At 36.9% G+C, this 27,721-nt stretch overlaps 1 protein-coding gene across 1 annotated transcript in view; it reads right to left on the reverse strand.

Annotated features, from left to right (window-relative positions):
* Positions 1-26,420, reverse strand: part of LOC124358503 (protein takeout-like) — a 28,447-nt gene extending 2,027 nt beyond the window's left edge. Inside the window, exons 1-5 of the mRNA XM_046810798.1 lie at positions 26,364-26,420; positions 22,338-22,476; positions 16,586-16,724; positions 13,684-13,817; positions 12,144-12,293 (exon numbers count right to left, since the gene is read on the reverse strand). Coding sequence (XP_046666754.1) covers positions 12,144-12,293; positions 13,684-13,817; positions 16,586-16,724; positions 22,338-22,476; positions 26,364-26,420 — 619 coding nt within the window. The remainder of the gene's footprint in view (positions 1-12,143; positions 12,294-13,683; positions 13,818-16,585; positions 16,725-22,337; positions 22,477-26,363) is intronic.
* Between the last annotated feature and the right edge of the window lie 1,301 nt (positions 26,421-27,721).

Raw genomic sequence — 27,721 nt, forward strand, 5'->3', positions numbered from 1 at the left:
ATCTCTATTGCTCTAGATTGCTGATTAGATAATGGATTGCCTTTCTGAGAATTTATAACCATTCTTTTTACACTAAATCTATTAACCTGTTTAAGCTCAATAACTTGTTAAGACGTGTTTAATCTCCTACATACTGGATTACTTAGTATTACTTCGGGTTTTTTATATATTACCATTTTAAAGATATCACTTTTGACTTATTCGACCTCTTAAAATTGTAAATATAATTCTCCATAGTAGGAAATAAATTAATCAGGGTACGAATATTGTTATTATTATTAAAATTTGTTGGTTTATGCCCCTTGGTTTACATTTAATTGACTGAAGTAACTGATTGTAACTGAAGTAACGCCAATTGCAGTGCAATATATGATGATTACGTACCCTGTAGTGTACCTTTTAATGTAGATTAATGTTAAGTTTCAACAGTTTTAATGCATCTGCGTGAAATGGGTAACTGTTTTTGTTGTGTCAAGCAATGTTAACTATAAACGGAGCCATGCGGTGGTTTCTATTTTAACTGTAGTCTGATGGAGTGTTGCCTTTAAATAACTTCCGCAACACCTCATCAGTTGATATTGGATTTGACGGGGATAATATATTAATATAGTTAAACAAAGTCTTACAAATTAAAAATACTATTCACATAAACTGCATGTAATAATTTTTTAACACTGAAAAAAACGGCAATATTACTTACTATTACTACGATTGTGCAAGAAAAACTCAAGAAGATTTTAACTAGTTATTGTCAGGATATTATGAACTGACAGCTGTTCCCTGGTTCACACCATAGAGGTTTTCTGACGAACATCAAAGAAGAGTTAAATTACTCGTGACTTCCAATATTACTTACTATTAACTACGATTGTGCAAGAAAAACGCAAGAAGATTTTAACTAGTTATTGTCATGATATTATGAACTGACAGCTGTTCCCTGGTTCACACTATAGAGGTTTTTCTGACTGAGCCGGGGCTCAGTTTGGACAATTTATTTTTTGTCCTTACTTTTCCAACCTCGGCCACTCTTGTCAGTCGGTGGGGGAGTCACTCTCCGTCAGAGTATTGATTCTCTGCCTGGTTGGACTGATTGGTTGAGGTCAGCTGGTTGACCTTGACTAGTTTACCGACCAGCTGTTCACGGCACCGGCACTGGCTCTGGCTACTGTTCGGAGCGGTCAGACACGTTCGGAGAAGCTTACTGTGTTCTGGCTGTTCTCTGTTCTTCCCGTTTCCCCATGGCTGGCTAACTTCACCGACTTTCGGCAGGTAATTGTCTTTTTTCACTCTCTTAACTTATTTAGTTGGCGGTTTTTCTCTCCCACCCAGACATATATTATCTTAGATTCGTTATAAGTAATTTATATATATATTTATTTTGTAACTTGTTTTCCTCGTGTACGTGTTCGTGGTCGCAAAGTGTTCGTTCCTGTCTTTCGTACGTTCTAAAATTTGTTAATCTATTTACTATGCTAGTTTTAGTTTTTTTATCTTTTGCTCTAGTGCTTTCTAACTGATCCGTTCGGCGAACGGAAATTATTTTTTCCGTGTACACACTTTGATTTTTTTAGTGTAAGCGAGACGGTACAGACTTTGTAAAATTTTTGTTACCCTCGTGTTTTGTGTTGCGTGCAAGAATTGGGTGGCAACATTTCATGATTTCAATTTTATTATTTAAATTATTGGCTTTATAGTAGCGTGAACGGATTATAATTTAATTATTGTTATCTGGGAGATGATGTTCTGTTGTTATTTGTAAATTTATATAATTATTATTAGGCCTACCTTACAATTAATATTTAATAGCAAAAATGTAAATTATTATAAATATTATAATAGAAATGATTAAAATCCAGCGAATTATAGTTACAAGTAATTGTTATCACGCTTAATCATTTAGTATGGCTGTTCTAGCCTATAAGTAAATGTTTATATATTTGAAAATTTGTTTTGTTTGTAATATTTAATATTGTCACCAAGTAGTGTATTTTATAATGGTGTCTTGAGTTATTTTTAGGAAATAGTCTTTGATACTTAAAAGGTACTGTTAGTTACAGATTGTTATTTTTTTTTAATTGTTAAATTTAAATATTTTATTATACTTTGTGGCAAACATAATTAAGTTTTTATTATTACTTATTACTCGGGTTGTAGTAAAGTTGATCTGAATTTCTACTGGTTATGTTGGGATTCTACAGGGTCTCCGTGAGTGCCGTCAGCGGGACTGATGCGGCGAGTCTGCCCACAGCACTGAAAACCAACTGAATGCCCGCGCCCTGCCAGCGCTATTGGACCGGCATCCAACCGGAGGTGTAGTGCTCCCATTAATTTCTTCTGGAACAAGGTTGGATCAGAAATGTTTTTTACTTCTTATACCCCTTGAGAGGATAGGCTTGTATGGAGCGCTGCCAGATGTTAGATCTGGAGGAGGGCCAGTAATATTAGCCAGTATTATTTAGTTTAGTTACATGAACTGAAGGGGAGGATTTTCCATCTTTAATTCGGATTCGTGGAGGCAACTAAGCCCCCCGCCTCCTTCGAAAATTGGCTTTAAATATTTTTTTTTAATTTTCGGCTACAAACATGAAACCAAATTACTTTTTAAAATTAGTGGGCCTAGAAATTCTACAACCTTTTCCCTCCCCTCAGTTCATAAAAAAAAATTACCTGTTAAAATTATTAGATTTACTACTGCCGTACCTGATATTATGTTATTTAGTATATTATATTATTTATTTATTATGTTATTGTGTTCTATTTATTATGTTATTGTCTTTATTGGAATTCTATTGATTGTTGTTATTTAGTTATTAAGTTACGCGGTGCACCGTGGTGCTGAAGTAATTGTATTTTGCATGGAAATGTTTGCCACCTATTAATTTATATATCATTTACTACTCGAAATCTTGTCTCTCTTTGTCTCTCTTCCCACTAGTGGCATGTGATTATTTTTTTTTTTTTATGATTTGCTCCGAGGAGTTTGGGAGGGGCACGCTTCCGAGGCCTCCTGTCTTTTTCGCTAACTCGGAACAAAATGGTAGCAGAGCGTGGTTTTCGTGTTTTTACCCTCTGCGGGCCCGGGGTTTTTGTTTTGCCACTGGTGGTGAGAGGCACGAGTTGAAGTTGTTAGTTGACTTCCTGCGCCTGTGCCGTCTCGCTGAGCTATTTTCCGCCGATCTACAGGAAGTGTGTAAACTTGTTTATTATTTTCGGATTCTTGTTACTTGTGTGTTTTTGTTATCTTGTCTTCGTTGTTTTTTTTCTGGTTTTGTTCTGGTACGGCGTAGTGTTTTGCTGTGGTATTTTGGATTCGCTGACGTGTTTCGTGGACGGCAGGAATTCTGGGGACCCTGCTGAGAGTGTTGTCTCACTAAGTTATTCTCACTTGTCGCCTTAGTTATTGCTTTGTTAGTCGTTGACTTCGAGTCAGTGTGTTGTTTGTTATTTTTTGTTACTCTTTGTTATCATGCCTGTCTCTCTGGTGCCTGAATACTTGCTGAAGGAGGATCTCCATTTTGAGTTGTTGGCTCGTGGGGCTTAATCCGGGTTCCGACTGCGAGTCCATGCGGAAGCAACTGCGTGATAATATGGAACTGGACACGACCTGGCCTAGAGATTTGACGTTCCAGAAGCAGAGGCCTATATTTGGAGGCTAAGTTGGAGACTTTGAAAATAGTCAGGAGGACTGGTTGGAGTCGCCGCCTACTGGCCGAGAGAGGGCTAGGTATTTGTCCCGGCTTACCCATCTACATATGAGGCTGTCGCTACTTAGATCCAAGCTTACCAGTTCTGGTGATAGGGAGTGGTTGGAGGAACGCATCACCTTGGTGGACGGCCTGCTGACTGTACTCGAGAGGGACGAGGGGGCAAAGGCTCCTGAAAAAACTGTGTCTGCGGTTGACTCTGCTGCGGCTGTTAAGGGTGAAGGCCAGATCCCTGGATCAGTCGTTTGCGGAGGTGTCTGGTGTGGACGGGGCCCGGGGGCCTGTGACCCAAATGCCTGCTGGATCTGGAAGGACTGGGGACTGTGATGACGGGATCCTTTGTTCAGTATCACAAGCTTCCAAACCCCACTTACCCCGTTGCTGCAGCGACTACCAACGGTGGATGGTCTAGATACTGAAGCCTTGCTGCGGTTTCTTTCTGAGATCCTGCGACTGCATGACTTGCCTGGTCTTCAGGGAGCGAGCTTCCTGCATGTCATCTCTCCGTTTGTAGGCCACCTTTGGTGACTGTCTGGTTCGAGTTCTCCAGAGGGGTGGTACCCTGGATGATTTTCATAGGGAGGCATTGGATTTCTTTGTTCCTGGTCAGTTGAGGGAACGTCTCCGTGTGGAGAAATTCTTTAGGCCTCAGGGCAACGGAGAGAGTTTGGCTAAGTTTGTGGCCGAGGTGAGGGACACTGATAGGGTGTTAAGGCTCAATATCCCCGAAAGTACTGTGGTCACACCATTCTTGAGGGTCTCAATCCTGAAGAGAGGTCCCGTCTAGTTTTTGCTGGTCGCCCTTCCACCTTTTCTGAACTGGACCGTCTGTGCATTGCTTCGCGCAGCGTGCAGTTTGCTGACCGGCAGAGGGCGGAGAGGAACAATCATCGTTCCATCCAGCCCTCCAGGGCTGTCACGGCCGTACAGAATCCCGTGGATGGGCCACATCACTCTGGTGGGCTTCATCCACCCATCTGCTATGCCTGTGTGAACGAGGTCATACTCGTCGGGAGTGTCCTAGGAGATATCGCACTGGTCCAAAAAACTAGATCAAAGGGGGGTTTTTCTCTGAAGTTCCCCCCGAGGTCTAAGAAAAAATTTCAAAAAAATAGTACCTTTGCGAAAAATTTTGATTAATAGTTTGGACACTACGAGCCTAGCAGAAAAGGGAAAAACTACGGCTTAGGACAGCATCTACGGTGTGCCCTTATATCAATATCTTAGTGGGAGGACTCAGTGCATAAGGCCCTAGTTGATTCCGGGTCAGCCTGTAGCCTCATCTCTTCCCGTCTTTTTTGAGGCCATTTCAAGGTTAGGTTTGGTGAAGCACACCGAGGAGTCTTCTTTAACTTGCTGGACTGCTTCTAATTCCCCTCTTCCAATTTCGAGGAAGGCTTCAATCAAGTTTAAGGTTGAATGTTTTTCATGGGTGTGGAGCTTCCTTGTGGCCCAGGACCTGAGCATGGACTGTATTTTGGGGGCGGATTTTATTCAAAAGACTGGTTTGGTGCTGGATCTTCAGGCGGGCCAGTCTTATTTCAAATTCAATCGGCGAGTGTCAGTCCCCTTTTCCGATAATTTCAAATCGACACCGCAGGTTGGTGAGGTGGAGTGTGAGGAGGGTTCTGCCCCTGAGGACCCGTTCGGTCACTTGGATGAGGAGCAAGCTGGGTTCTCCGTGAGCTTTGCTCAAGATTTCCGGAGGTCCTCACACCCAAGCTCGGTTCTACCCATCTTATTGAATATGAAATTCGTCTGACTGACACTCAAGCCAGTACGCTCCCACCCATACAAGTTGGCTCCCCCAAAGATGGAGGTTATGCGTGGTATCATCAAGGATCTCTTGGATCAAGGAGTTATTGAGCCCTCAAACTCATCGTATGCCAGTCCAGCGTTCTTGGTTCCAAAGCCCTAATGGAAAACATCGTATGGTGGTTGACCTAAGAAAACTTAATGCCAAAATTGAAATAGACTCAGTGCCTCTCCCCGATCTCCATTCTGCTTTTGATTGGTTCGGTAAGGCCAAATTTTTCACTATATTGATTTGAACCAAGCATATCATCAGATTCCGTTGAAGAAGGAATCACGTCCCTCTCACGGCCTTCTGTGTTCCGTGGAATTTGTATCAGTACCGATCTGTGCCTATGGGGCTAGCTGTTGGGGGCCCAAACGTTAACTAGGGTTGCTTGACTCCATCTTCCACGATGTGAAGTTCAGGTATGTCTTTAATTATCTTGATGACCTTCTGGTCTACAGTGAGTCTTTCACGGAACACGTTAAACATCTTGAGGAGGTCTTGGTTAGGTTGGGTAGGGCTGGCCTTACCGTCAATCCGGAGAAGGTGTCTTACGCCAAGTCTGAAAATATCGTTCTTCTTCGGTCACCTCGTGTCGTCTAGGGGTGTATCTGTAGACCCTGCCAGGACCCAAGGCATTCGGGATTTCCCTCCTCCGAAGGATGCCAAGGGTGTTGCCAGATTCATAGGCATGGTTTAATTTCTACCGTAGGTTTATTCCTGACTTTGCCGAGGTGGCCGCCCCTCTGAACGCCTTAAGAAGGAAAGACGCAAAGTTCGTTTTGGGGTGAAGATCAAGAACGTGCTTTTCAACTGCTTAGGGAGGCCATTATCCAACCTCCTGTGCTGCGAATACCGGACTTTAGTAGGCCCTTCATCTTGCAGACTGACTCCTCATCCTGTGCTGTAGGAGCTGTGCTTTCTCAAGAATTCGACGGCGCTCGGCAACCTATCGCTTTTGCATCTAGAGGACTTTGACCCTTCAGGAAAAGAAATCTTCTATTTATGAGCTGGAGTGTCTGGCGGTCGTTTTCGGCATGGATAAGTTTCGGAGGTTCCTAGAGCATTCCGAATTTCTGCTGGAAACTGACAATCAGGCTCTTTCCTGGCTATTGGCCCATCCTCGACAACTCGGGAAGATTGGTCGCTGGGTTGTCAAAAATTGCGGCCTTTAAATTCAGGGTGCAGCACATTCGCGGCACCCAAAACGTCGTCGGCCGATGCTCTTTCTAGAATGTAATCATCTACCCAGCGATCCTGTTGATTCTCAAGCACCGTTGTGTGGGACTGTGATGTTGGATTTCCCTGCTGCCTTTGAGAGTTTTGGCTCTCACCAACTTCAAGACCCCGAGTTGTCAAACATCATTGGTGAGCTCCAGGAGGGAGTAGCCCACTCTCCTTACTTCTTGTCCAAGGGTGTCCTCTGCTGTCGTGCCCAGACGCGGAGGTGGTCCCAAGATTGTTCTGCCGAGTGCCCTCATACCGATGGTCTTTTCCTACTTTCATGTTTCTCCCGTGGGCGGTCATTTAGGTATTCACAAGACCATCGCTAAAATCAGAGATAAGTTCATCTGGAAGAGTATGGACAGAGACATTGCTGGTAGAGTACGAGCTTGTCATCTTTGCTCGGTCAGTAAACCAGCACAAAATACCAAATTAGGACTTCTTTCCTCCGAGGTGCGGAGCGGCCTCTTGAGAAAGTGTTCATTGACTATGTGGGACCCTTTCCCCGTAGCAAGTCAGGGAACTCCTCCCTGCTTGTCGCTGTGGATGCTTTCTCTAAAGTTTTGCTGGTTTGATTCCTCTTAGGAGTGCCACGGCGTCGCTCACCGTCAAGGCACTCAAGTCCCGCCTCCTACAGAATTTTGGAGTGCCCGCCACCTTCGTCTCAGACAACGGCACACAATTCGTGTCGAGGGAGTTTCATCGCTTCTGTTTTTGGGCATGGAATCAAACATGTTACGACATCTCCTTACTACCCCCCAGCCTTCTCATGCTGAGGCGGTTCAACCGCAATTCTCAGAGCCGCTCTCATCGCTTATCACGCTGAGAAACAAACTACCTGGGATGAAAACCTGAGCTGGCTTCAGTTAGGCCTTCAATTCTGCTTCTTCACGAAAGTCATTGATTCCACGCCTTTCCAGGTCATGTTTAGTCGTCCTCCTTCTGATCCCTTGTCTAATCTCTGGAGTCTGGATAGTCTTCTACCAGTACCTGGTACTCCCAATGTAAGTGACACTTGGGAAGCAGTCAGGGTTAAGCTCCTACAGTCTAGGGAAAGGGTGAGGAGGAAATTCAATAAGGGACGTATTGCTAACCCCTTCCAGTGGGGGATCTTGTCTTTTGTAAGGCCCATCCGGTCAGTTCGGCCGTGGATAAACGGGCAGCCAAACTTTGCTATCGGTGGACAGGTCCTCACCGGATTCTTCGGTTTTCTCTCCCCCAGTTACTGCTGAGTTGGTTGATCCCGTATCGGGGAGGTTGTGCGGAAGGCCCACGTTTCTCATCTGAAGGCCTTCCGTGGTGATACCTCTGGTCATGCTCTGGATACTGGTGCGGCTGCGGGGGTGTCCGGGGACTGATCACCCCTGGTTTTCCCTGTGGGTGTCGTTTTTACTCTCTTTCTATTTTCTTCTTTCTCCAAGAGAGGCGCCTCTCAAAATTTTCAGGAGGATCGTGTTTTGTCTGCCTCCTGCTCAGGACTTCGTTTCCTGTTAGGCTTCTCGACTTCCCGTTTCCTGTGCCAGAGCTTGTTGGTTCTCTTTTAGTGGGGGAGAGGTTTTTGTTTGGGGTTGCAACCCTTTTTAGTGGGGGAGGTTGAGCCGGGGCTCAGTTTGGACAATTTATTTTTGTCTTACTTTTCCAACCTCGGCCACTCTTGTCAGTCGGTGGGGGAGTCACTCCGTCAGAGTATTGATTCTCTGCCTGGTTGGACTGATTGGTTGAGGTCAGCTGGTTGACCTTGACTAGTTTACCGACCAGCTGTTCACCGGCACCGGCACTGGCTCTGGCTACTGTTCGGAGCGGTCAGACACGTTCGGAGAAGCTTACTGTGTTCTGGCTGTTCTCTGTTCTTCCCGTTTCCCCATGGCTGGCTAACTTCACTTCACCGACTTTCGGCAGGTAATTGTCTTTTTCACTCTCTTAACTTATTTAGTTGGCGGTTTTCTCTCTCCACCCAGAACATATATTATCTTAGATTCGTTATAAGTAATTTATATATATATTTATTTTGTAACTTGTTTTCCTCGTGTACGTGTTCGTGTCGCAAAGTGTTCGTTCCTGTCTTTCGTAACGTTCTAAAATTTGTTAATCTATTTACTATGCTAGTTTAGTTTTTTATCTTTTGCTCTAGTGCTTTCTAACTGATCCGTTCGGCGAACGGAAATTATTTTTTTTCCGTGTACACACTTTGATTTTTTTAGTGTAAGCGAGACGGTACAGACTTTGTAAAATTTTTGTTACCTCGTGTTTTGTGTTGCGTGCAAAATTGGGTGGCAACATTCATGATTTCAATTTTATTATTTAATTATTGGCTTTATAGTAGCGTGAACGGATTATAATTTAATTATTGTTATCTGGGAGATGATGTTCTGTTGTTATTTGTAATTTATATAATTATTATTAGGCCTACCTTACAATTAATATTTAATAGCAAAATGTAAATTATTATAATATTATAATAGAATGATTAAAATCCAGCGAATTATAGTTACAAGTAATTGTTATCACGCTTAATCATTTAGTATGGCTGTTCTAGCCTATAAGTAAATGTTTATATATTTGAAAATTTGTTTTGTTTTGTAATATTTAATATTGTCACCAAGTAGTGTATTTTATAATGGTGTCTTGAGTTATTTTTTAGGAAATAGTCTTTGATACTTAAAAGGTACTGTTAGTTACAGATTGTTATTTTTTTTAATTGTTAAATTTAAATATTTTATTATACTTTGTGGCAAACATAATTAAGTTTTTTATTATTACTCGGGTTGTAGTAAAGTTGATTCTGAATTTCTACTGGTTATGTTGGGATTCTACAGGGTCTCCGTGAGTGCCGTCAGCGGGACTGATGCGGCGAGTCTGCCCACAGCACTGAAACCAACTGAATGCCCGCGCCCTGCCAGCGCTATTGGACCGGCATCCAACCGGAGTGTGTATGCTCCCATTAATTTCTTCTGGAACAAGGTTGGATCAGAAATGTTTTTTACTTCTTATACCCCTTGAGAGGATAGGCTTGTATGGAGCGCTGCCAGATGTTAGAATCTGGAGGAGGGCCAGTATATTAGCCAGTATTATTTAGTTTAGTTACATGAACTGAAGGGGAGGATTTCATCTTTAATTCGGATTCGTGGAGGCAACTAAGCCCCCCGCCTCCTTCGAAAATTGGCTTTAAATATTTTTTTTTAATTTTCGGCTACAAACTTGAAACCAAATTACTTTTTAAAATTAGTGGGGCTAGAAATTCTACAACCTTTTTCCCTCCCCCTCAGTTCATAAAAAAAAATTACCTGTTAAAATTTTTAGATTTACTACTGCCGTACCTGATATTATGTTATTTAGTATATTTATTATTATTTATTTATTATGTTATTGTTTCTATTTATTATGTTATTGTCTTTATTGGAATTCTATTGATTGTTGTTATTTAGTTATTAAGTTACGCGGTGCACCGTGGTGCTGAAGTAATTGTATTTTGCATGGAAATGTTTTGCCACCTATTAATTTATATATCATTTACTCGAAATCTTGTCTCTCCTTTGTCTCTCTTCCCACTAGTGGCATGTGATTATTTTTTTTTATGATTTGCTCCGAGTTTGGGAGGGGCACGCTTCCGAGGCCTCCTGTCTTTTTCGCTAACTCGGAACATGACGAACATCAAAGAAGAGTTAGATTACTCGTGATCTCCAATATTACTTACTATTACTACGATTGTGCAAGAGAAAAACGCAAGAAGATTTTAACTAGTTATTGTCAGGAATTATGAACTGACAGCCTGTTTCCCCTGGTTCACACCATAGAGGTTTTTCTGACGAACATCAAAGAAGAGTTAGATTACTCGTGATCTCCAATAGTCTAAACTACTTACTATTACTACGATTGTGCAAGAAAAACGCAAGAATATTTTAACCAGTTACTGTCAGGATATTATGTACTGACAGGTGTTCCCTGGTTCACACCATAGAGGTTTTCTGACGAACATCAAAGAAGAGTCTGCGCTAGACTCAGCTTTGTGTGTGGTCTGTTGGTGAAATCCGCCTCTCTGTATACACGGTGGCAGCGCTTTGAACTACAAGTTTAGTTATTACTCAACTTTCCTTTTTAGTAAAATACTTCATATATGTGCCATACACCGTTCGTACTATGGAGTAGTCTGAGAGATATATTACACTCTTACAGTAATATATAACTCTTCCTGGGTACAATAAACTTTTTTTATTTTTGTACTTTTTCCCTATGAGAAAATAAAGCATACTTTAAACTAACGACTGGTCAGATATCAGAAATAGTAGTACTGCTCGTACGCGAGAAGGTGAGTATAACAAAACTTAAAACATAAACAAATTGTATTCTTAAAAAACCGTATAGAACAATAGAAGCAACCAGTAATCTTTTAATATTTTAGCCAATATAAAGAAATGAATAACATTTCGAACAAGATTAAAAGTGATTTACCAAAAAAGGATTAGAATTTCCGAAGGGCTATCAACTGCAATTTTCCCTAAACAGCTGGAATGATAAATAACAATTATTTTTATATTAATTAAATATCCCAATAATTTAATTTTGGTGATCACTGTTGTCAATTTTATTGTATCCAGTTTTATTGTTATACAAAGATGCCTTTTTGCATTTTCTATGGTGGTTTGAGATTTTAAACCGTCCTTGGATTCTTTTAGCACTCTGAACAACAATTACGGAATATCCTTCTTTATTTGAAAAATCATGTTTCCTTCACATATCCTAAACGTTTAAAACTAAAGAAATCCAATAAAATACGGACAGTAATATAATATCTCGCTAAACCAATTAGAAATTAATTGAAAACCTTAAAAAATGAAGAAAAACTCCAAAATTCGGTTTATTTGCTAGTTAAACCATAGACAACCAGACAGCCAATATAAAAGAGCTGCATTATTAGAACTGGTACACAGATTAATACTGTCGTGGACGGTTTTGTGTGTACTACTGGTTTTATTACGACAGTACTTTATTCTAGCCACATAAATATACGATTCAAGGCAGCTAATATATAGTTATACATAGTCTGCCAGAAATGTTAAAGAACGATGCTCGACGTTCAGTTAAAGTAAAACATTGATCGAGAAGTTTCATAACTTTCAGTAAGCGTCGGACCTGTCACGGATTGACCCCGAATAACAGTTCTGCAGCCGGTTCAACACATAACCGTCGATCTGAAACTTGGATTTTACAAAACTGTCTATTCAGAGTAGAAACTTCCGTGTCAGCTTTGAACTTGTTATCTTAATGTGGTAGTATTTGTTTTCCCTTCTATCAAAATTGTAAGGGGAATATCTACCTTAGACTAACTCAGTCCTCGTAAAATAGTTTAGCCACACTTTGACAGTGATTGGCATCTTAACATAACAATACGTACTGAGTTATTGATGCAACTCTCTTACCCAAAACTGGTTCTCCGCCAAACAGATTGTCCAGGCGTAGTTTCCCAGTGACTACTTTGATTTTAATTGTCATCTTGTGGTAATGTAAATAGTCTTCCCCGTGTTTCTTGATGATCTGCCCGGAGAGTGATACGTTAGCTTTGGCGTTAACTGGAACCAAGGAAAGGGTTAAAACATAGACGAAATCTCTATTTCGTTATATAGGGTGTGCAAAATGCCTGGAAACACCTTAATATTATTTAAACCACATGAGAGAAACTTGGTACAGTGTACGGTACACCTAAAACGGCCGACATTCAGGATAAAAAAAATATTTTAGGAATTCCTCAATTAGAAAATAGAGCATTTTGGACCGATTAAAAGTTTTGAGGTGTGCTTTGCGGCATTATATTCTAACAATGAATAATTTGCATATTGGTCTAGACTTGCGTTTAACATTTCCATTATACTCCCTACGGGACATCTCCCCATTTTAGACGAGTGATGGTTATTTTATAAAAAGATAACCGTATGATATTGTGTTTTTAAATTGTATCTGATAATGTTTAAATAGTATCAATGTGTTTCTAGAAATGTTACGCAACCTGTGTATTATACCACGATATAAAAAGTAAGTCTATCAAAGAAAATATTATATACAAATTCTATCTAAAATCGCAAATTCCTTTGCTGAGAATTAAAAAATATTAAGAATTAAAACGCAAAACAATGAAATTCTATAACAATCAAAGAATAAATAATTCGTTTCCTATAAAATCAATTCATTATAATTATAACTAAATATGTACAAACGTCGTGTCCATAACTACGTTAATGTTACTGTTATTATTTGTACAAGATTGTCGGTCAAATTAATCCATCAAATAATGGTTTAATTTATACGGAACATTGCAATTTTCACTTTCTTCAAGCTGCACCTTTTGTAGCTATCCAATAAATATTTATTTGTCAGGAAAGGTTAAAATGACACTTCTCTCTATTAATTGGAACTGTGATTTTGAAAGCTTTGTTGAATAATACATTATATTATAAAACCGAGTTTTGTAACATACAAGTTAAACATATGTAATTTAAAGTTTTTTGGCTTCAATTTGCTACCAAAAGAAATCCGGTAGTTATTAACATCAGTGTACGGCGATGCACTCTATCGGAAGGAGACGAAGGTGACTGAGTTAGTTACGAACTAATCCTACAGATAGCAGCAGCAACCTGACACTGCGTCAATTACAAAACATACAACCTTACTTCTTACACCTTATCTGTTGATGAAAATATTGTACATATTCACCAATATTATGTCTCGACTTAAAACTATTAATTTATTGACTTATGTTCAAATAAACTCTAGACATTTTAATTAAATAACTTGAACATCTTAGCAATTTACTGTACTTTTGTTGTAGTTTATCCACTATTGAAATTTCAAATATTATTAATTTTACTGTAAAACAAATTTACTCACAAACATGTAAATGAATAACATATATTAATAGAAATGTACTATTATAAAAACAGGAATTAGATGAAGAACGGTTCTCACATATATCTCCTGTAAGTCTTCCTTTTCCGCGGATCGGAATAAGAAGAATTCTTCCATCGATAATATATCTTCCATCTAGTACAAGATGAGGAAGTTTTATATTGAAGAGGTATTGGTGAGTCTTCAGGTTCACGCTGCAAAAATAGATTTTCAAACATTACAAATGATGATACACTTAAAAATTGATAGTACATTATTATAATTAAGTACGGTTTATATTTTGTTTACTATTTTTCGTGTTATTTATAAACAATATATAAATATCAACAGAAACTAGATTTTTATACCAATGATGACGTCGTTATAATATAATTAATACTTATGAGGAATGTTTTAGTTAGTAAATCGACGATATATAGTTATAGTTATATAGTTATATAGAACACATAAGAAAATGCTTAAAGTTACAATGTACTACAGAACACGTAAAAATACATCGATTATCTAAACATAGATAAAACAAATGGAAAATAAATGGAACAGTAAAATAAATGGAAAAAGGACTCCCATTTGAACTAGACTAAAAAATTGTTTAATAACCTGAAAAATATTATTGCCTGATTCAAACATCTACCAGCACCTAGTTTTCACACATTGCTCATAGACAGTGGATAATAATGCAACCGATGTTCAACATTTTAAGAGGATTATCCACCTCCAAAAAGAGTGCACAATTTACAAATAGTTACAACTTTTACAACACGATTACGGGTTTTAACCATCAATTTCAGCTTGAAAGAGAACAATTAGTAATAGCGATAATACTCAATCTCATTATTTTAATTGTGCATTACACAAGCTGGCACTGCGCATGAAGCTTTGTTTTCCACCATCATCTTGGCCCGGAAAGATTCAGCTTTCAATTATGTTATACAAATAGAAGAGGTGGAGTTTCAAACCAAATTTCAACCCTTCCAGTTAACTAATTCGAAAGATACCGTATACGTATACAGACGGACACACACATACACAGAAATACGCTTTCGTCACCAGCTATTTGGAGAGATTAGTTGGTAAGTTGCTGAAAATTTCATATCAGTGTTCAGATATATTAATTCAACAAGGGAAAGCAAACGTAAGGAAATAGTCCTTTATAAGTCTCTCTGATATAACCAAGTACTAATAGTAATACAACTATTACATTTACAGAGGACTGGAGATTTATTTATAATTTGAATGATACAGGTGAGAGGTAATCGTATGGTGGAAGATAATTGAGGTGTTTGTTCATTTTCCCCATATGTTTGAAGCGTGTTCAACCTTTTTAACCTTTACTCTGATTACTAATTTGATCATTCTGTACTTTTTATCGCTACCAACATGGTTACTCAAAATGTAAATGTAAGCAGGGTAATGTTTTAACAAACAGAAATCATGATTCGCACTAGATCCGTGTTTACCATTTAAGTAGCGATGTAGAAGTAGTAATGTCAAGAGTTCAAACGAACCTTCAACCACCAAAGTCGACACTTAACATGACGCTTTGCTTACAGACAAGACATATTGCACTTTGTTTATCAGCAGCTGGCTTGGGAGGCTTCACTAAAATATTCAGCCAAAACATTACCCATACAGATTTTAGTCCCAAATTTTACACTAATACGATATTCCATTATAAAATGTACCGTGAGTAAAGGTCGTTAAAAGCCCACGAGATCTCTGTAGCATTCCTCGATCCTCCTTTGGAAGTGTCCACGTGATCTACTAGTGATTACCAGTCCTTAATTTTTATACTAGCTATAAGAAGCTTGACGGATAGTTTAATTGATTCTTGGTAATTAACAATGTAGGATTACAACCTGTTTTAATGTTATATAACTGAATATGAACGTTTCTGTGGGCATATAGGTTTGTATAAAAATGTGCGCAAGATCTGCGTGAAACATCACTCTTAGTGGAAAATTTAAATATCCGTACTTTAACCATCTATATATGCAGAGTATGACATTAATGATAAATATTATTTTCCAATCATAATGGGTGAAGTGAATAAAAAGTAGTACTTGCTTCGTTACGCCGATTTTGAAGCAATTAGCTCGTTTCAAGATGTATGTGAATAACACTTACAACCTTTCTAAATTAACTGCTTCGTATTTGTAGAGCTAGGCGTAGGTTCATGGGTATAAGCTGTACCGTGAGCTTCGGCATCTAGATGATATACTGTTCGAGTAACAATGTGTTTTAACTCATGATTTTCTGCTTGTAAGTGATGACACAAGAAGAAGCTTTGACACAATAAATTGACGCACTGTGGCTATAACTCAGGATTTCAAGTTGTAGTGGTTGTAAATGACAAAAAAGAGCGTTCTGTTCAGACAGCTCACTTCCGGAGAACCATCAGGACCTAAATCATTATTATTGGAAAATCGCCAAAAGTTAAGAGGTGAATTTTCTAGATGAATAAACAATAGCAAGAGGTATGTGAATTTATATTGTTGATTTAGGACTAAAATCAAACAATTTTTTTCATTGTAAAATAATTCATCAATATCAAATACTAAGAAATGTTCTCTGACTGTCACGCTGCTTCAGAGATACAAATTCAGAAATTACTACGATCTCCAACTTTAGGCCTCCAACCGCAAGACGTTACATGTTTCGACGTCAATACTGTAAAATATCTTCAACAAAGAACACACGTTTTGTATAAAATTCACGTTGCATATGAAGGCATTTTTTCGCCGTTGATAGGACACTGACATAGCCCACCATCATAGATTTTAAGACGATTCTGAATTGTAATTCTAACGACCCTATTTATCTAAAGACGACTTGTGATACAGTTTTAAAGGAAATCACTATGATGTCCATTTTTCTACGAAAAACATGACTTAATGCCTGGGATGATAGCAAGTCATTATTATACAATCAAGTTTCTGCTAAAACTATGACGAAAACTTACTCTAGTTTCTGAATCGTGAAGTTGCTGCAGCCAAAAACTTTGAGGTTCTCTGTGGTGATTTTAATGCCGCTTCCTTCAGCAGCCACTAACTCCTTGATGACTAGAGGTTCCAAGGAGGGCACTTTCAGCTCGGGGATCCCTGCACAGTGATCAACATCATTCGACTTGTAAGTACAAAAACTTTGAGGTTCCCTGTGGTGATTTTAATGCCGCTTCCTTCAGCAGCCACTAACACCTTGATGACTAGAGGTTCCAAGGAGGGCACTTTCAGCTCGGGGATCCCTGCACAGTGATCAACATCATTCGACTTGTAAGTACAAAAACTTTGAGGTTCTCTGTGGTGATTGTAATGCCGCTTCCTTCAGCAGCCACTAACACCTTGATGACTAGAGGTTCCAAGGAGGGCACTTTCAGCTCGGGGATCCCTGCACAGTGATCAACATCATTCGACTTGTAAGTACAAAAACTTTGAGGTTCTCTGTGGTGATTGTAATGCCGCTTCCTTCAGCAGCCACTAACACCTTGATGACTAGAGGTTCCAAGGAGGGCACTTTCAGCTCGGGGATCCCTGCACAGTGATCAACATCATTCGACTTGTAAGTACAAAAACTTTGAGGTTCTCTGTGGTGATTGTAATGCCGCTTCCTTCAGCAGCCACTAACACCTTGATGACTAGAGGTTCCAAGGAGGGCACTTTCAGCTCGGGGATCCCTGCACAGTGATCAACATCATTCGACTTGTAAGTACAAAAACTTTGAGGTTCTCTGTGGTGATTGTAATGCCGCTTCCTTCAGCAGCCACTAACACCTTGATGACTAGAGGTTCCAAGGAGGGCACTTTCAGCCCGGGGATCCCTGCACAGTGATCAACATCATTCGACTTGTAAGTACAAAAACTTTGAGGTTCCCTGTGGTGATTTTAATGCCGCTTCCTTCAGCAGCCACTAACTCCTTGATGACTAGAGGTTCCAAGGAGGGCACTTTCAGCTCGGGGATCACTGCACAGTGATCAACATCATTCGACTTGTAAGTAGAGAAACTAATTAAATTTCCTCTATATAATAAATCACCTCATGTTCAAATAATAAGCTTACACGTGGTATTACACGCTTTGAAATAGTGCCACAAAATAACACATTAAGAGTACTTTAATGTTATTTAAAAACTACTGTTAAGAGTTGTATCCTGATATTATACGAGTAAAAAATAATCACGTTTAGTACAGATTCTAACAGTAGTTGTAGGATTTTGTGTCTACTCAAGACCTTTCTCACACTACTAGTCATAACGTTTGTCCCACTGCATAGGCAGCTGCTTGATTGGAAAACACCAAAATTACAATAAATTACAATATAAAATATACCAGTAAATCATAGCATAAAAAAAATCTTTTCCAATTTAAAAGATTCTGAATACGCTGCAGGACCTCTTAGCTTGCTTGGTAAAAGTTTGAAATCGTAGGACATTAGAAACCTTTTGAAATCTCAAACCTGATATGAAATATGAGTATCTCTAGCCTGTTGAATACTCAATTTGGAGAGGCCCCTTGATTTATTTATTAGCCTTTAAATAAGTAACTGAAGCTACTAGCCACTTAAAATTTATAATCATAAGAATTGAATTTTTCGGACTTCCGTACTTGTACTAGCTCTCTGTAAACAAGAGTGAGGTGTGGTTCCTACTCTAAGGAACCACAGGTCTCTGGGGATTTTAGAATTATGGAAGCGTGCAACAACTTAATGCTTCTCATATTTGGAACCTACGGGTGTTTAAAAGTTTTCAGTCTATACGGATGTTCGCCTACGATCATTCTGGTCTATTGGAGGTGCGGATATATTCGTAAAACCTTATTTGGTCAAAATTTATGAAGAAAATTTTCCTTCAAAATCTTTGGTGCAAATTCAGTGGTTAACTTTTGGTCTTGGAGCTCCGTCCACTTTTGCTTGAGAGGGGCTTGAGGGTGTATTTAGATAAGTTCAATCAAAACGATTTTAAGACAGAGATAATTTGGATTAACCCTGCAGTGGTGAACTGTACCTACTAATAGACTGACTCCCTATTAACTTCCTGGAGTACTCACATCATTAATAGCGTTGTCACTTACACCACTTTATTCCCTGGTGAACTTAGCCTTACCTTCTTGGTCTTAGTTTAATGGCGAACCTAATGGTGTTGTTACCTTAAACCCTTAACTAACTTAATGCACAATAATTTCTATCAATCTCTTTACTGCCGGAAAAAAACAAGGAATTACTATAATGATAACAACTATTTACTGATAACATTAAATTGAAATCACAAAGTACATAGTTCGTGGATCCTTCATCTCAGATCATGTAATAATAGCCACAATTACCTAAATTAGTTAATGTTTTACGAAACTTATATAAGCTATTGGTTGATTTGTAAGCGATAAAGAAGGAACAAATTCAATTTCATAGGATCTATTAGGAACTTAACAAGTATTTTGATATAAAATATAGCATTCGAACCCCCAATATATCAGCTACCATAAATCCTGATAAGTTAAAAAGAAATTAGTTGTATGTCTTCAGGGTTTGAGCAAATAGTATACTGCACTAGCAATTGCCCGCGGAATTTGTTTGCGAATTTAAAAAAAAGAGGAGACAACATGGGCATATTGTTTTTAAATTACATTTTAAACAATTTTGAATTTAACTAGTAGTCAATGAAAGATGTTATTCTCCGCACCCATGTTAAATTGTAATTACATAGAGCAGTGTTTTGGGATCCTGAGGTTAGAGAGAGAAACAGTTTTTATAAGTACCTGTGAAATAACTGGAATATCTTTTAAATATTTCAAGATATTATAAGTACAGTAACGGTTAGACAGTAACTTCGTCTTTTGATCTGTACATTACACTACTGACCAAGCATTGTGACTTAATATTTGCAAAATCGTACATCTGAAAGTATATTTTTATTAAAACTTCAACTTTGATTATATAAATAACCTTTGTGCTTAACAGTGATTATAGAAAAGGTGAAACAAGAACTGTTGATACTTTGAGGCTTACTCTATGATTGTTTTAATACTACACATGTAAAGAAATGTGAAATGATACAATGATGACTTAATTAAGATTGCGTTGTTATGTTGTAATGTTATTATAGAAAAGTTTACTATATTTTACAAGCTTTTTCAATTATAACATGTTTTTGCTGCAATGCATTTCTTATGGGAATTTTGACAACATCAGAGGCCAGTGGGGCGGAGCGAATATTCAAATTTCAGGACACTATCGTTCATGGTTTTTGCTGGGCGGTGATGAATCCGTCATCAGTTAGAACATTTCCTTTGATATACATGGGGTTTCATCCCCCCCCCTCCCCGGCCGCAATCTCCTGTGGTTGAACAGTTTGACGTAGAGCGATGTAATAAACTGTAACCCTAATAGCTCTAGTTTGGCAAACGACGCAAAACTGGTTTTTGTCCCATTCAAATTATGTGTGTGTCCGAAATTGAAGTTCATAGGTTCGAATCTCAAACATTTTAAATGGCAAGATATGTCATGTGGTACATCATTTGAGAGTCTTTGAACGCTGAACTATTTGGAAAAAAAATACTAAAAGTACCTTAAATGTGTTGTTTATCTGACTCCTGAGCTCATCAAAGTATCCTCTCAAGCTCAGAAATCGAATAATCGAGAGAGAGAGAGGAGGATATTTGCACAAGATCCACTACAACATTAAAAGCATATCTTGTGCTGTTTCCAGTAAAATATAGGCACCCAATTTAAGTACCAAATTACATTAGAAAAAAGTAAAAAAAAAAATGCCGATAAATCCGTGCGATTTGAGCAAGAGTCAAGATATTTATCTTCACAAACCTTTCAGCGTTCATATATCTTCAAAATGATGTGCCACATGACCTACTTGCCATTTTAAAGTTTCGAGATTTAAACCTGTGACATTAATTTTCGAGCACATTTAATTTAAATAGGACAATAAGAATTGTCTCATTTCCTATATGAGATTCATAAAAGTTATTATGTATCTCAGCTTATTTTCATCGCTCTATGAAGAACTGTCGAACCGCAGGAGAGTGCGGCAGTGTGTTTTAAACACTATATATTGTTGAATAACCGCTTTCCAGTGAGTCAAATAGAAGATTGACCGATATTTTAATGTAGGCTATAGTAAGAAGTTAATGATATAGAACCCACTTTGTTAGACAATTGCGACTTACCAAAATGAGTTGTATTGAAAAAAAAATAATATTTTCCACTAATGCGATAACCTACAGACAATGGCAACAACATCAACATTGTTGTTCAAAATATCAGTGAAAAGATAATAAAAATGGTTTGTTAATGACAGATTCGTCTATTTAACTTAGTCTTGACAAAAAGTCTTCGAAATAATACAATACACTCACACAGAGGTTGTGTGTTGTGTAGTAGAAGAATCAAACCTCGTCCAATTACAGGGTTGTTGATTTTTTACGTCTCATCAAGATTTAAAAAATGACCTATCAATCCCTCTCCAACTTTATATTTACCTTGTATATACTCTCCGAACATAAAGTTCTACATCAAATCTCATTAACATTTTAAATTGATCTATGCACATTATCAATCCCTCTCAAACTTCAAATCAACCATGTAGACTCGCCGAGCATAACGTGCTACATCAAATTTCATTAACATTTTAAAATGATCTATGCACATTATCAATCCCTCTCAAACTTCAAATCAACCCTGTAGACTCGCCGAGCATAACGTCCTACATCAAATTTTATTAACATTTTAAAATTATCTATGCACATTATCAATCCCTCTCCAACTTCAAATCAACCATGTAGACTCGATGAGCATAACGTCCTACATCACGTTTCATCAAGATTTTAAAATGACCTATGAACATTATCAATCCCTCTCCAACTTCAAATCAACCATGTAGACTCGCCGAGCATAACGTCCTACATCACGTTTCATCAAGATTTTAAAATTACCTATGAACATTATCAATCCCTCTCCAACTTCAAATCAACCCTGTAGACTCGCCGACCATAACGTCCTACATCACGTTTCATCAAGATTTTAAAATGACCTATGAACATTATCAATCCCTCTCCAACTTCAAATCAACCCTGTAGACTCGCCGAGCATAACGTCCTACATCACGTTTCATCAAGATTTTAAAATTACCTATGAACATTATCAATCCCTCTCCAACTTCAAATCAACCCTGTAGACTCGCCGACCATAACGTCCTACATCACGTTTCATCAAGATTTTAAAATGGTCTATGCACATTATCAATTCCTCTCCAACTTCAAATCAACCCTGTATTTCCATAACACTCCCCACAGTAGTTCCACCTATGTAGTCATGAGATGATTATTGCATAGAAAAAGGTAATTTCACATTACAAACTCTATATTTTATAAATTAATTATTACATCTTTTTATATATTATCCTAAATATAGGTATTGTAAACGTAACAGTTATATTTCCTCTCACAAGATAAGGTATGGCAAAAGATATACTCATACAAAATTTAAAGGTTGAAAATTAGAGTTAACAATGTTAAGCAATAAAGCAGTATATATTGAATCTATAATGAGCATTAGTATTTTTCACTCTAAATTACAAGCACAGTATAAAAGTTGTGATAAATAGACAACTTTCTAAATGCTTTAACACAAAATCTATATTTCCCTAAAATTATACAAACATTTACATAGTATTCTTAAATGATTGTGGAAATTATAGGACTGAACAAATACCTCTTCTCAGGTACGGTCTGAGCTCTTCTATACTTTTTCTGATGCACGAGTTCACATTTGGATCGTTCCTCTTGCATGTGTGAATAAAGTCAGCTGAAACAAAGAGGAACCATATTAAAATAAATTGATCTATGGAATACTATTACATTTGAGTAGTATTATATACTACTATAAGTATCAAAGTAATCCCAAACTTCCAATTAATTCCTAACATGTAATATGACGTTAAGAGTTGAATAACATTTCCATTGCGCACGATTCATGTACCAACGTTAGGACAGTCGCAATATTATTAGTGAGCATCCGTCGCAGTTTATAGGGAAAAAAGAATGATACTGATTGTAAATTACAGCAGTATACATTGTAACGTTAGATTATCAAGGGTTTAAGAGTATATTGCTAAGTAATAAAGAATTAACTCGAAGTAAATTAGTGCGCTAGAGGTGTAATAAAGGTTTACAAGGATTAAGAGGTAAAGTAAGGTTGACACTGATAGTAAATTAGTGCAGAATACAGTCTAAGGTTAGGTTATTAAGGTTAATAGGTACATTAATGTTGTTAACACTGGTAGTAAATGAGTGCGGTAGATGTGTAATGTAGAAAGTTTAAGACATATAATAAGGTTGATACTAATAGTAGGCTAACTTAGAGCAATATAATGACATGAAATATGTCCTTATTTATAAGGCGGATTAAGGGCTGTTAAGCCCCCTCATTCAGTCTATCTGAAGATAATATGAAAAATACAAAGAATACCAATACCATTCTCTTAAAAATGTTCAAATAAATGTAAATAACGCTATAAACTAAGCTATATTTACTAAAATAACATTGATACTGATACAATACAGTACAATAAGAACTTTAAAATATTCATATTATCTAATCAAATTTTTAATCTTATCTAGAAATAATAATGCAAAATCTTATTAGTTCAACCATTTACACAACTTTTTAAATATTTAAAATATGAATATTAGTAGAAATAAAAAACATTACTAAAATTTAATAAAGTTACAACATTTAAATACATATTTATTTTATAAATTAATATTCCTTGTATAATGCAAAATGATTTACTTTTTGTTATTCAAAATTAATTTTATTAACATATAATGTTTGTTTAGTTTGCTATTTTTTGTTAGTTTGTATATATCTTTATTTCTCTTGAACATGTCTTGCAATTTAAACAAAAATATAAAGAATTTTTTTTTTCCTTGATACCATGTTTCCACATTATTACCATATTTTAAGTATAATGGCAACGCAGCACGTCTAATAAAGCAAATATTACAACCAACTACTGTCTTGTACCTATTATAACATCGCTTACTTGTGAACTTTCGATAGTAAGATTCAAAAGTAACCAATCCAAATAACCAAATAAAACTCCATAACTTAATACACCAATATTACAACTCTTACTGGACTAGTTTGCTAACCGTATCGGCCTTCATTTAAATCTTAATCTTTATAAACTAAGATGATACCACTCCAGAACATTTTTCTGGTGTTTCTGGAGGGTAACCAGGTCTCTAACTTTAAGGAGATCTTCAACCCTTCCACTATCAGTCTTAATAGAAATTTAAAACTGCTTTGTTAGTCACCAGCCTCATTTTTTATTCTTCGGTGATTCCGTTGCCCCTTTACGCTATGAATTCTTTTTATATACTGTTGTTATTTACGCATTTATTTTTATCTATTAATGTTATTAACGATCAGGGAAGTATCTTGGCCTATTTGATAGCCCCTGGCAAAAAGATCAACCTTCCGTGCCTTCGTTCACTAATTTTCGCTTCACTTTTACACATTTCTTTCATGTGAATTTCATTAGATGTGTGGTGTATTAAATATTCCTCACCCACCCTTTATAGAAACGGTAAGGTGCCTTCGTTTGTAAAATTTTTAGTGGAGCATTAGTGTTTTGGAACAAATAGTTATCTTTAATTCACGACTTTTGTCACAAAATTTAAAATATATTATAGAAAAGTATATAGCACAAGAGTCTTTTTTATAAACATAAGAATGACTATGAATTTAGACAACTGCAATGCCTGCCTGTATCAGAAGTAAAACTAACAGCTCTTACAATATCTATATTGTTTTTCGGAAAATGGCCTCAAAATCCATCTGAAAGTGCACTTCCAAAGATCAATAAAAATACCAAAAAATAACTAAAACAATATCTGTAGCAATTGAGGGTTAACTCAATATGAATTAAATGGAAAGACTGTCCCTTGAGTTAGGCCAAGGCAGGAGTAAATTGGATCCTGCAGACTTAAAAACCCATGAAATAGATATTGTGGATTCCCCATGTTAACATATCAATGAGACTGATTCAGAAGATTTTTAAGAATTCAACAACGAAAACCCCCTCCCTTTCTGCTGATTTTCCATGCTTTGTCTAAAAATAAATTAGAATTTTATATTGATTTAGCCGATCCTGAATTACAGAACCGCCTCATTAACGGTAAACATGTTAAGAGGATCATGCAAAGTAGCCCAGAAATTTTAGATCGGATATTGTTCTAATCAAGTTTGTTGAGAAAGGAGCACATGCAGTAGATTTAACAAACTAGTTTTCCCCTCTCAAATAATCGAAGATGCTTTTCTTGTGCATGGGGATTAAATGACATTAAACATTACTGTTGATGTAATTATTTACTGAGCAAAAACAATTTGCTGCTCAGAGGAATTTCAGACACAGTAATTGAAAAAAAGCAGCGGAGGAAGTTTTAGAATTTTACTGCTTGTTGATGGCTGAGACATTTTTTTTACCAGTAATATTTCCAGTTCAAGCAAATTTATCCCAATCATTGTTTTGCATAAAACTGACTAATAAAAAAATGCATTAATAATGTACATTTTTAATATTTTGACTGCCATATTGGAAAACGAAGGCAACTAAGTCTAAAAACTAAAAAAGTCCCATTCAATGTCTAATCACGAACATGAAAATGTTAAAGTAATGTTTCTAATACCTGGAGAAAACAGCAAAAATACAACTGTATCAGCCACCGAGAAGCTCTAAAATGCTAAAACTTACCCCACTGCTTTTGTCACCAACTGTGTCTGAAATTTCTCTGAGCAGCAAATTGTTTTTGCGCAGTGAAGAATTACATCAACAATAATGTTTAATGACGTTGTTTCTGTACTTCGGACGATTCATCCGTAAAAACCTAAATGCAAGTAAAGCATCTTCTATTATTTAAGAAAAGAAAACTATAGTTTCTTAAATCTGCATGTGCTCCTTTTTCAACAAATCTGATTCAAGCAATATCCGAAGTAAAATTTCTGGGCCAATTTGCATGATCCTCGTAACATGTTCAATATTATAAGGCGGTTCTGTGATCCAGGATCGGCTGAATCAATGCACAATTCTAATTTATTTTTAGATATACACGGCAGATCAGCAGAAAGGGGGCGTTTTCGTTGTTGATTTCTTAAAAATCTTCTGATACAGTCTTATTGACATGATAAAATGGGAAAACTACATAGAAACACCATAGCGTAAATAAAAACCTTCAAAATTGCAACGTCGTAACTTAAACCGTTACATAGTTACGATACAAAAGTTATAAATACAAACAAAAGACTGGCGCTAAATGAAGCAAAACAGCCCACATTACTAAAGAAATTTTTATTTTTTATGTTGTGACTTTATAGTATATGAGCCATCCCAAAATATTTCTCACCGTTTGTATTTAAAAAATTGTCTAAAAATATTATCCATTACAAAGAATATTTTAAAACATATCTGTTATTATGGAAACTTTACGCATTGAGGTAGAGTTAACGTCCTTAATTCTTTGTGAATAAAATTGTTTTGGGTATTCTTTTAAAGGTTCAAAATTTAAACTCGTATTACAATAAAATCCACCACAGTGATCAATTTTGGTTGATTGATTTGGTCTATAACTTAACTTTTGCACAAGTTTTCAACAACAGGAAAGTTCATATAAAATGTAAAATTACATAAATGACTGAAAAACGACAGTGAATAGAAACTAATAAGTGAGCGGAGACCAGCTGCATCGATGCAGCAGACTGTCGCAACACCGCACACCGGTCTGTTGACCGCATTGTTTTGATCCGCACCGGTCAAATTTACTACGGCATTAACTTTATGAATCGTCGGCCCTAGTTGATTGACTTCAGTATCAAACTACATATGTTCTTCAACACTCCATTTTAACACCTACATACTCGTACGTTTTAGAACAAAGTAAATATTGTCTTTTATTAAAACCATGTTTTATACTCTGGTGAAGTATCCTGCTCTCATTAGTGACAAATAAACAAAAGTTGTTCTTCAGAGATTCAAGAGATTTTTGGATTTTTTAAATAATACAAAACACTCGACAAGTAAAATTTATGTAATGCACAAGAAATGTTAAAAATAGTATGGACAAGTAAACCATAAAACATTCTCAACAGTTTCTATGTAACTTTAAATCACTGATTTAAACAATACAATTGAATCTTTTAATTATCAAGATAGAAAGAGAATTACATATTTTGGTGACAAATACTTAATATAACAGTCAATACTAGGTAAAGCAGATCACCCGGGTAGAACTTCAAAAATAAATATTAACTATAGCGTTTTTCAATAACTCCTAATTAAAAGACCATGGAACTAAACATTATATTCAACTTAATAAATGCCCCAAAAAGGCTCCACTTGGGGTAGAAGTAAAATTTTAGACATTTATAATGATACCATTGTTTGTATGACGTATCATTTAAACGGTCTCAAAATACTGAACATTCTGCGAGAATTGTCTTAAACCTAATTTACACGATATTCCATTATAATTAAGTAGTGCTTTTTAATATAATACGAGAATGTACCAAATTTCCTCCAAACTTCTTACTGAGACATTCTTTCAGGATATATGAGGTAGGGGTTCGGTAATAGGAGTTTGTATGCTCCGGAAACCACAAGCTTCTATCCAGAGCTATTTCAGGAGGTAATAAAGGGTTTTATTCCATTTCGTATAACTTATATCATGAACGATTCATGTTAACTTGGTATCTATATATAGGATTTTCTCAAAGGTTTCCACGAGTCCAAGGGATGTAAGAAAGCTTTTGCCTTTAAGCAACAAAAGACCAACACCAACGACAAGTCTGTTTTGAGATCATTAGCTAGGTGCTACGACTGGTGAACTAACTGAAAGAGCTTACTTAAAGTTTCATTATGCATGCAAAAATTCTTTAAGTACTGTTTCCAATATGTGAAGAAAACCAGTAACAGCAAACTGATTCAGCCATTAACGGATCCAATTCCACATTTATGACAACCCTACCATCTACCATTGGTCATAAAATAATATTGGCCACCCTTAATGATTTTTTATGGCTGGATTCCAATTAAAAGC

Source organism: Homalodisca vitripennis, chromosome 3 (assembly GCF_021130785.1).
Source record: "Homalodisca vitripennis isolate AUS2020 chromosome 3, UT_GWSS_2.1, whole genome shotgun sequence".
Classification (NCBI taxonomy): Eukaryota; Metazoa; Arthropoda; class Insecta; order Hemiptera; family Cicadellidae; genus Homalodisca; species Homalodisca vitripennis.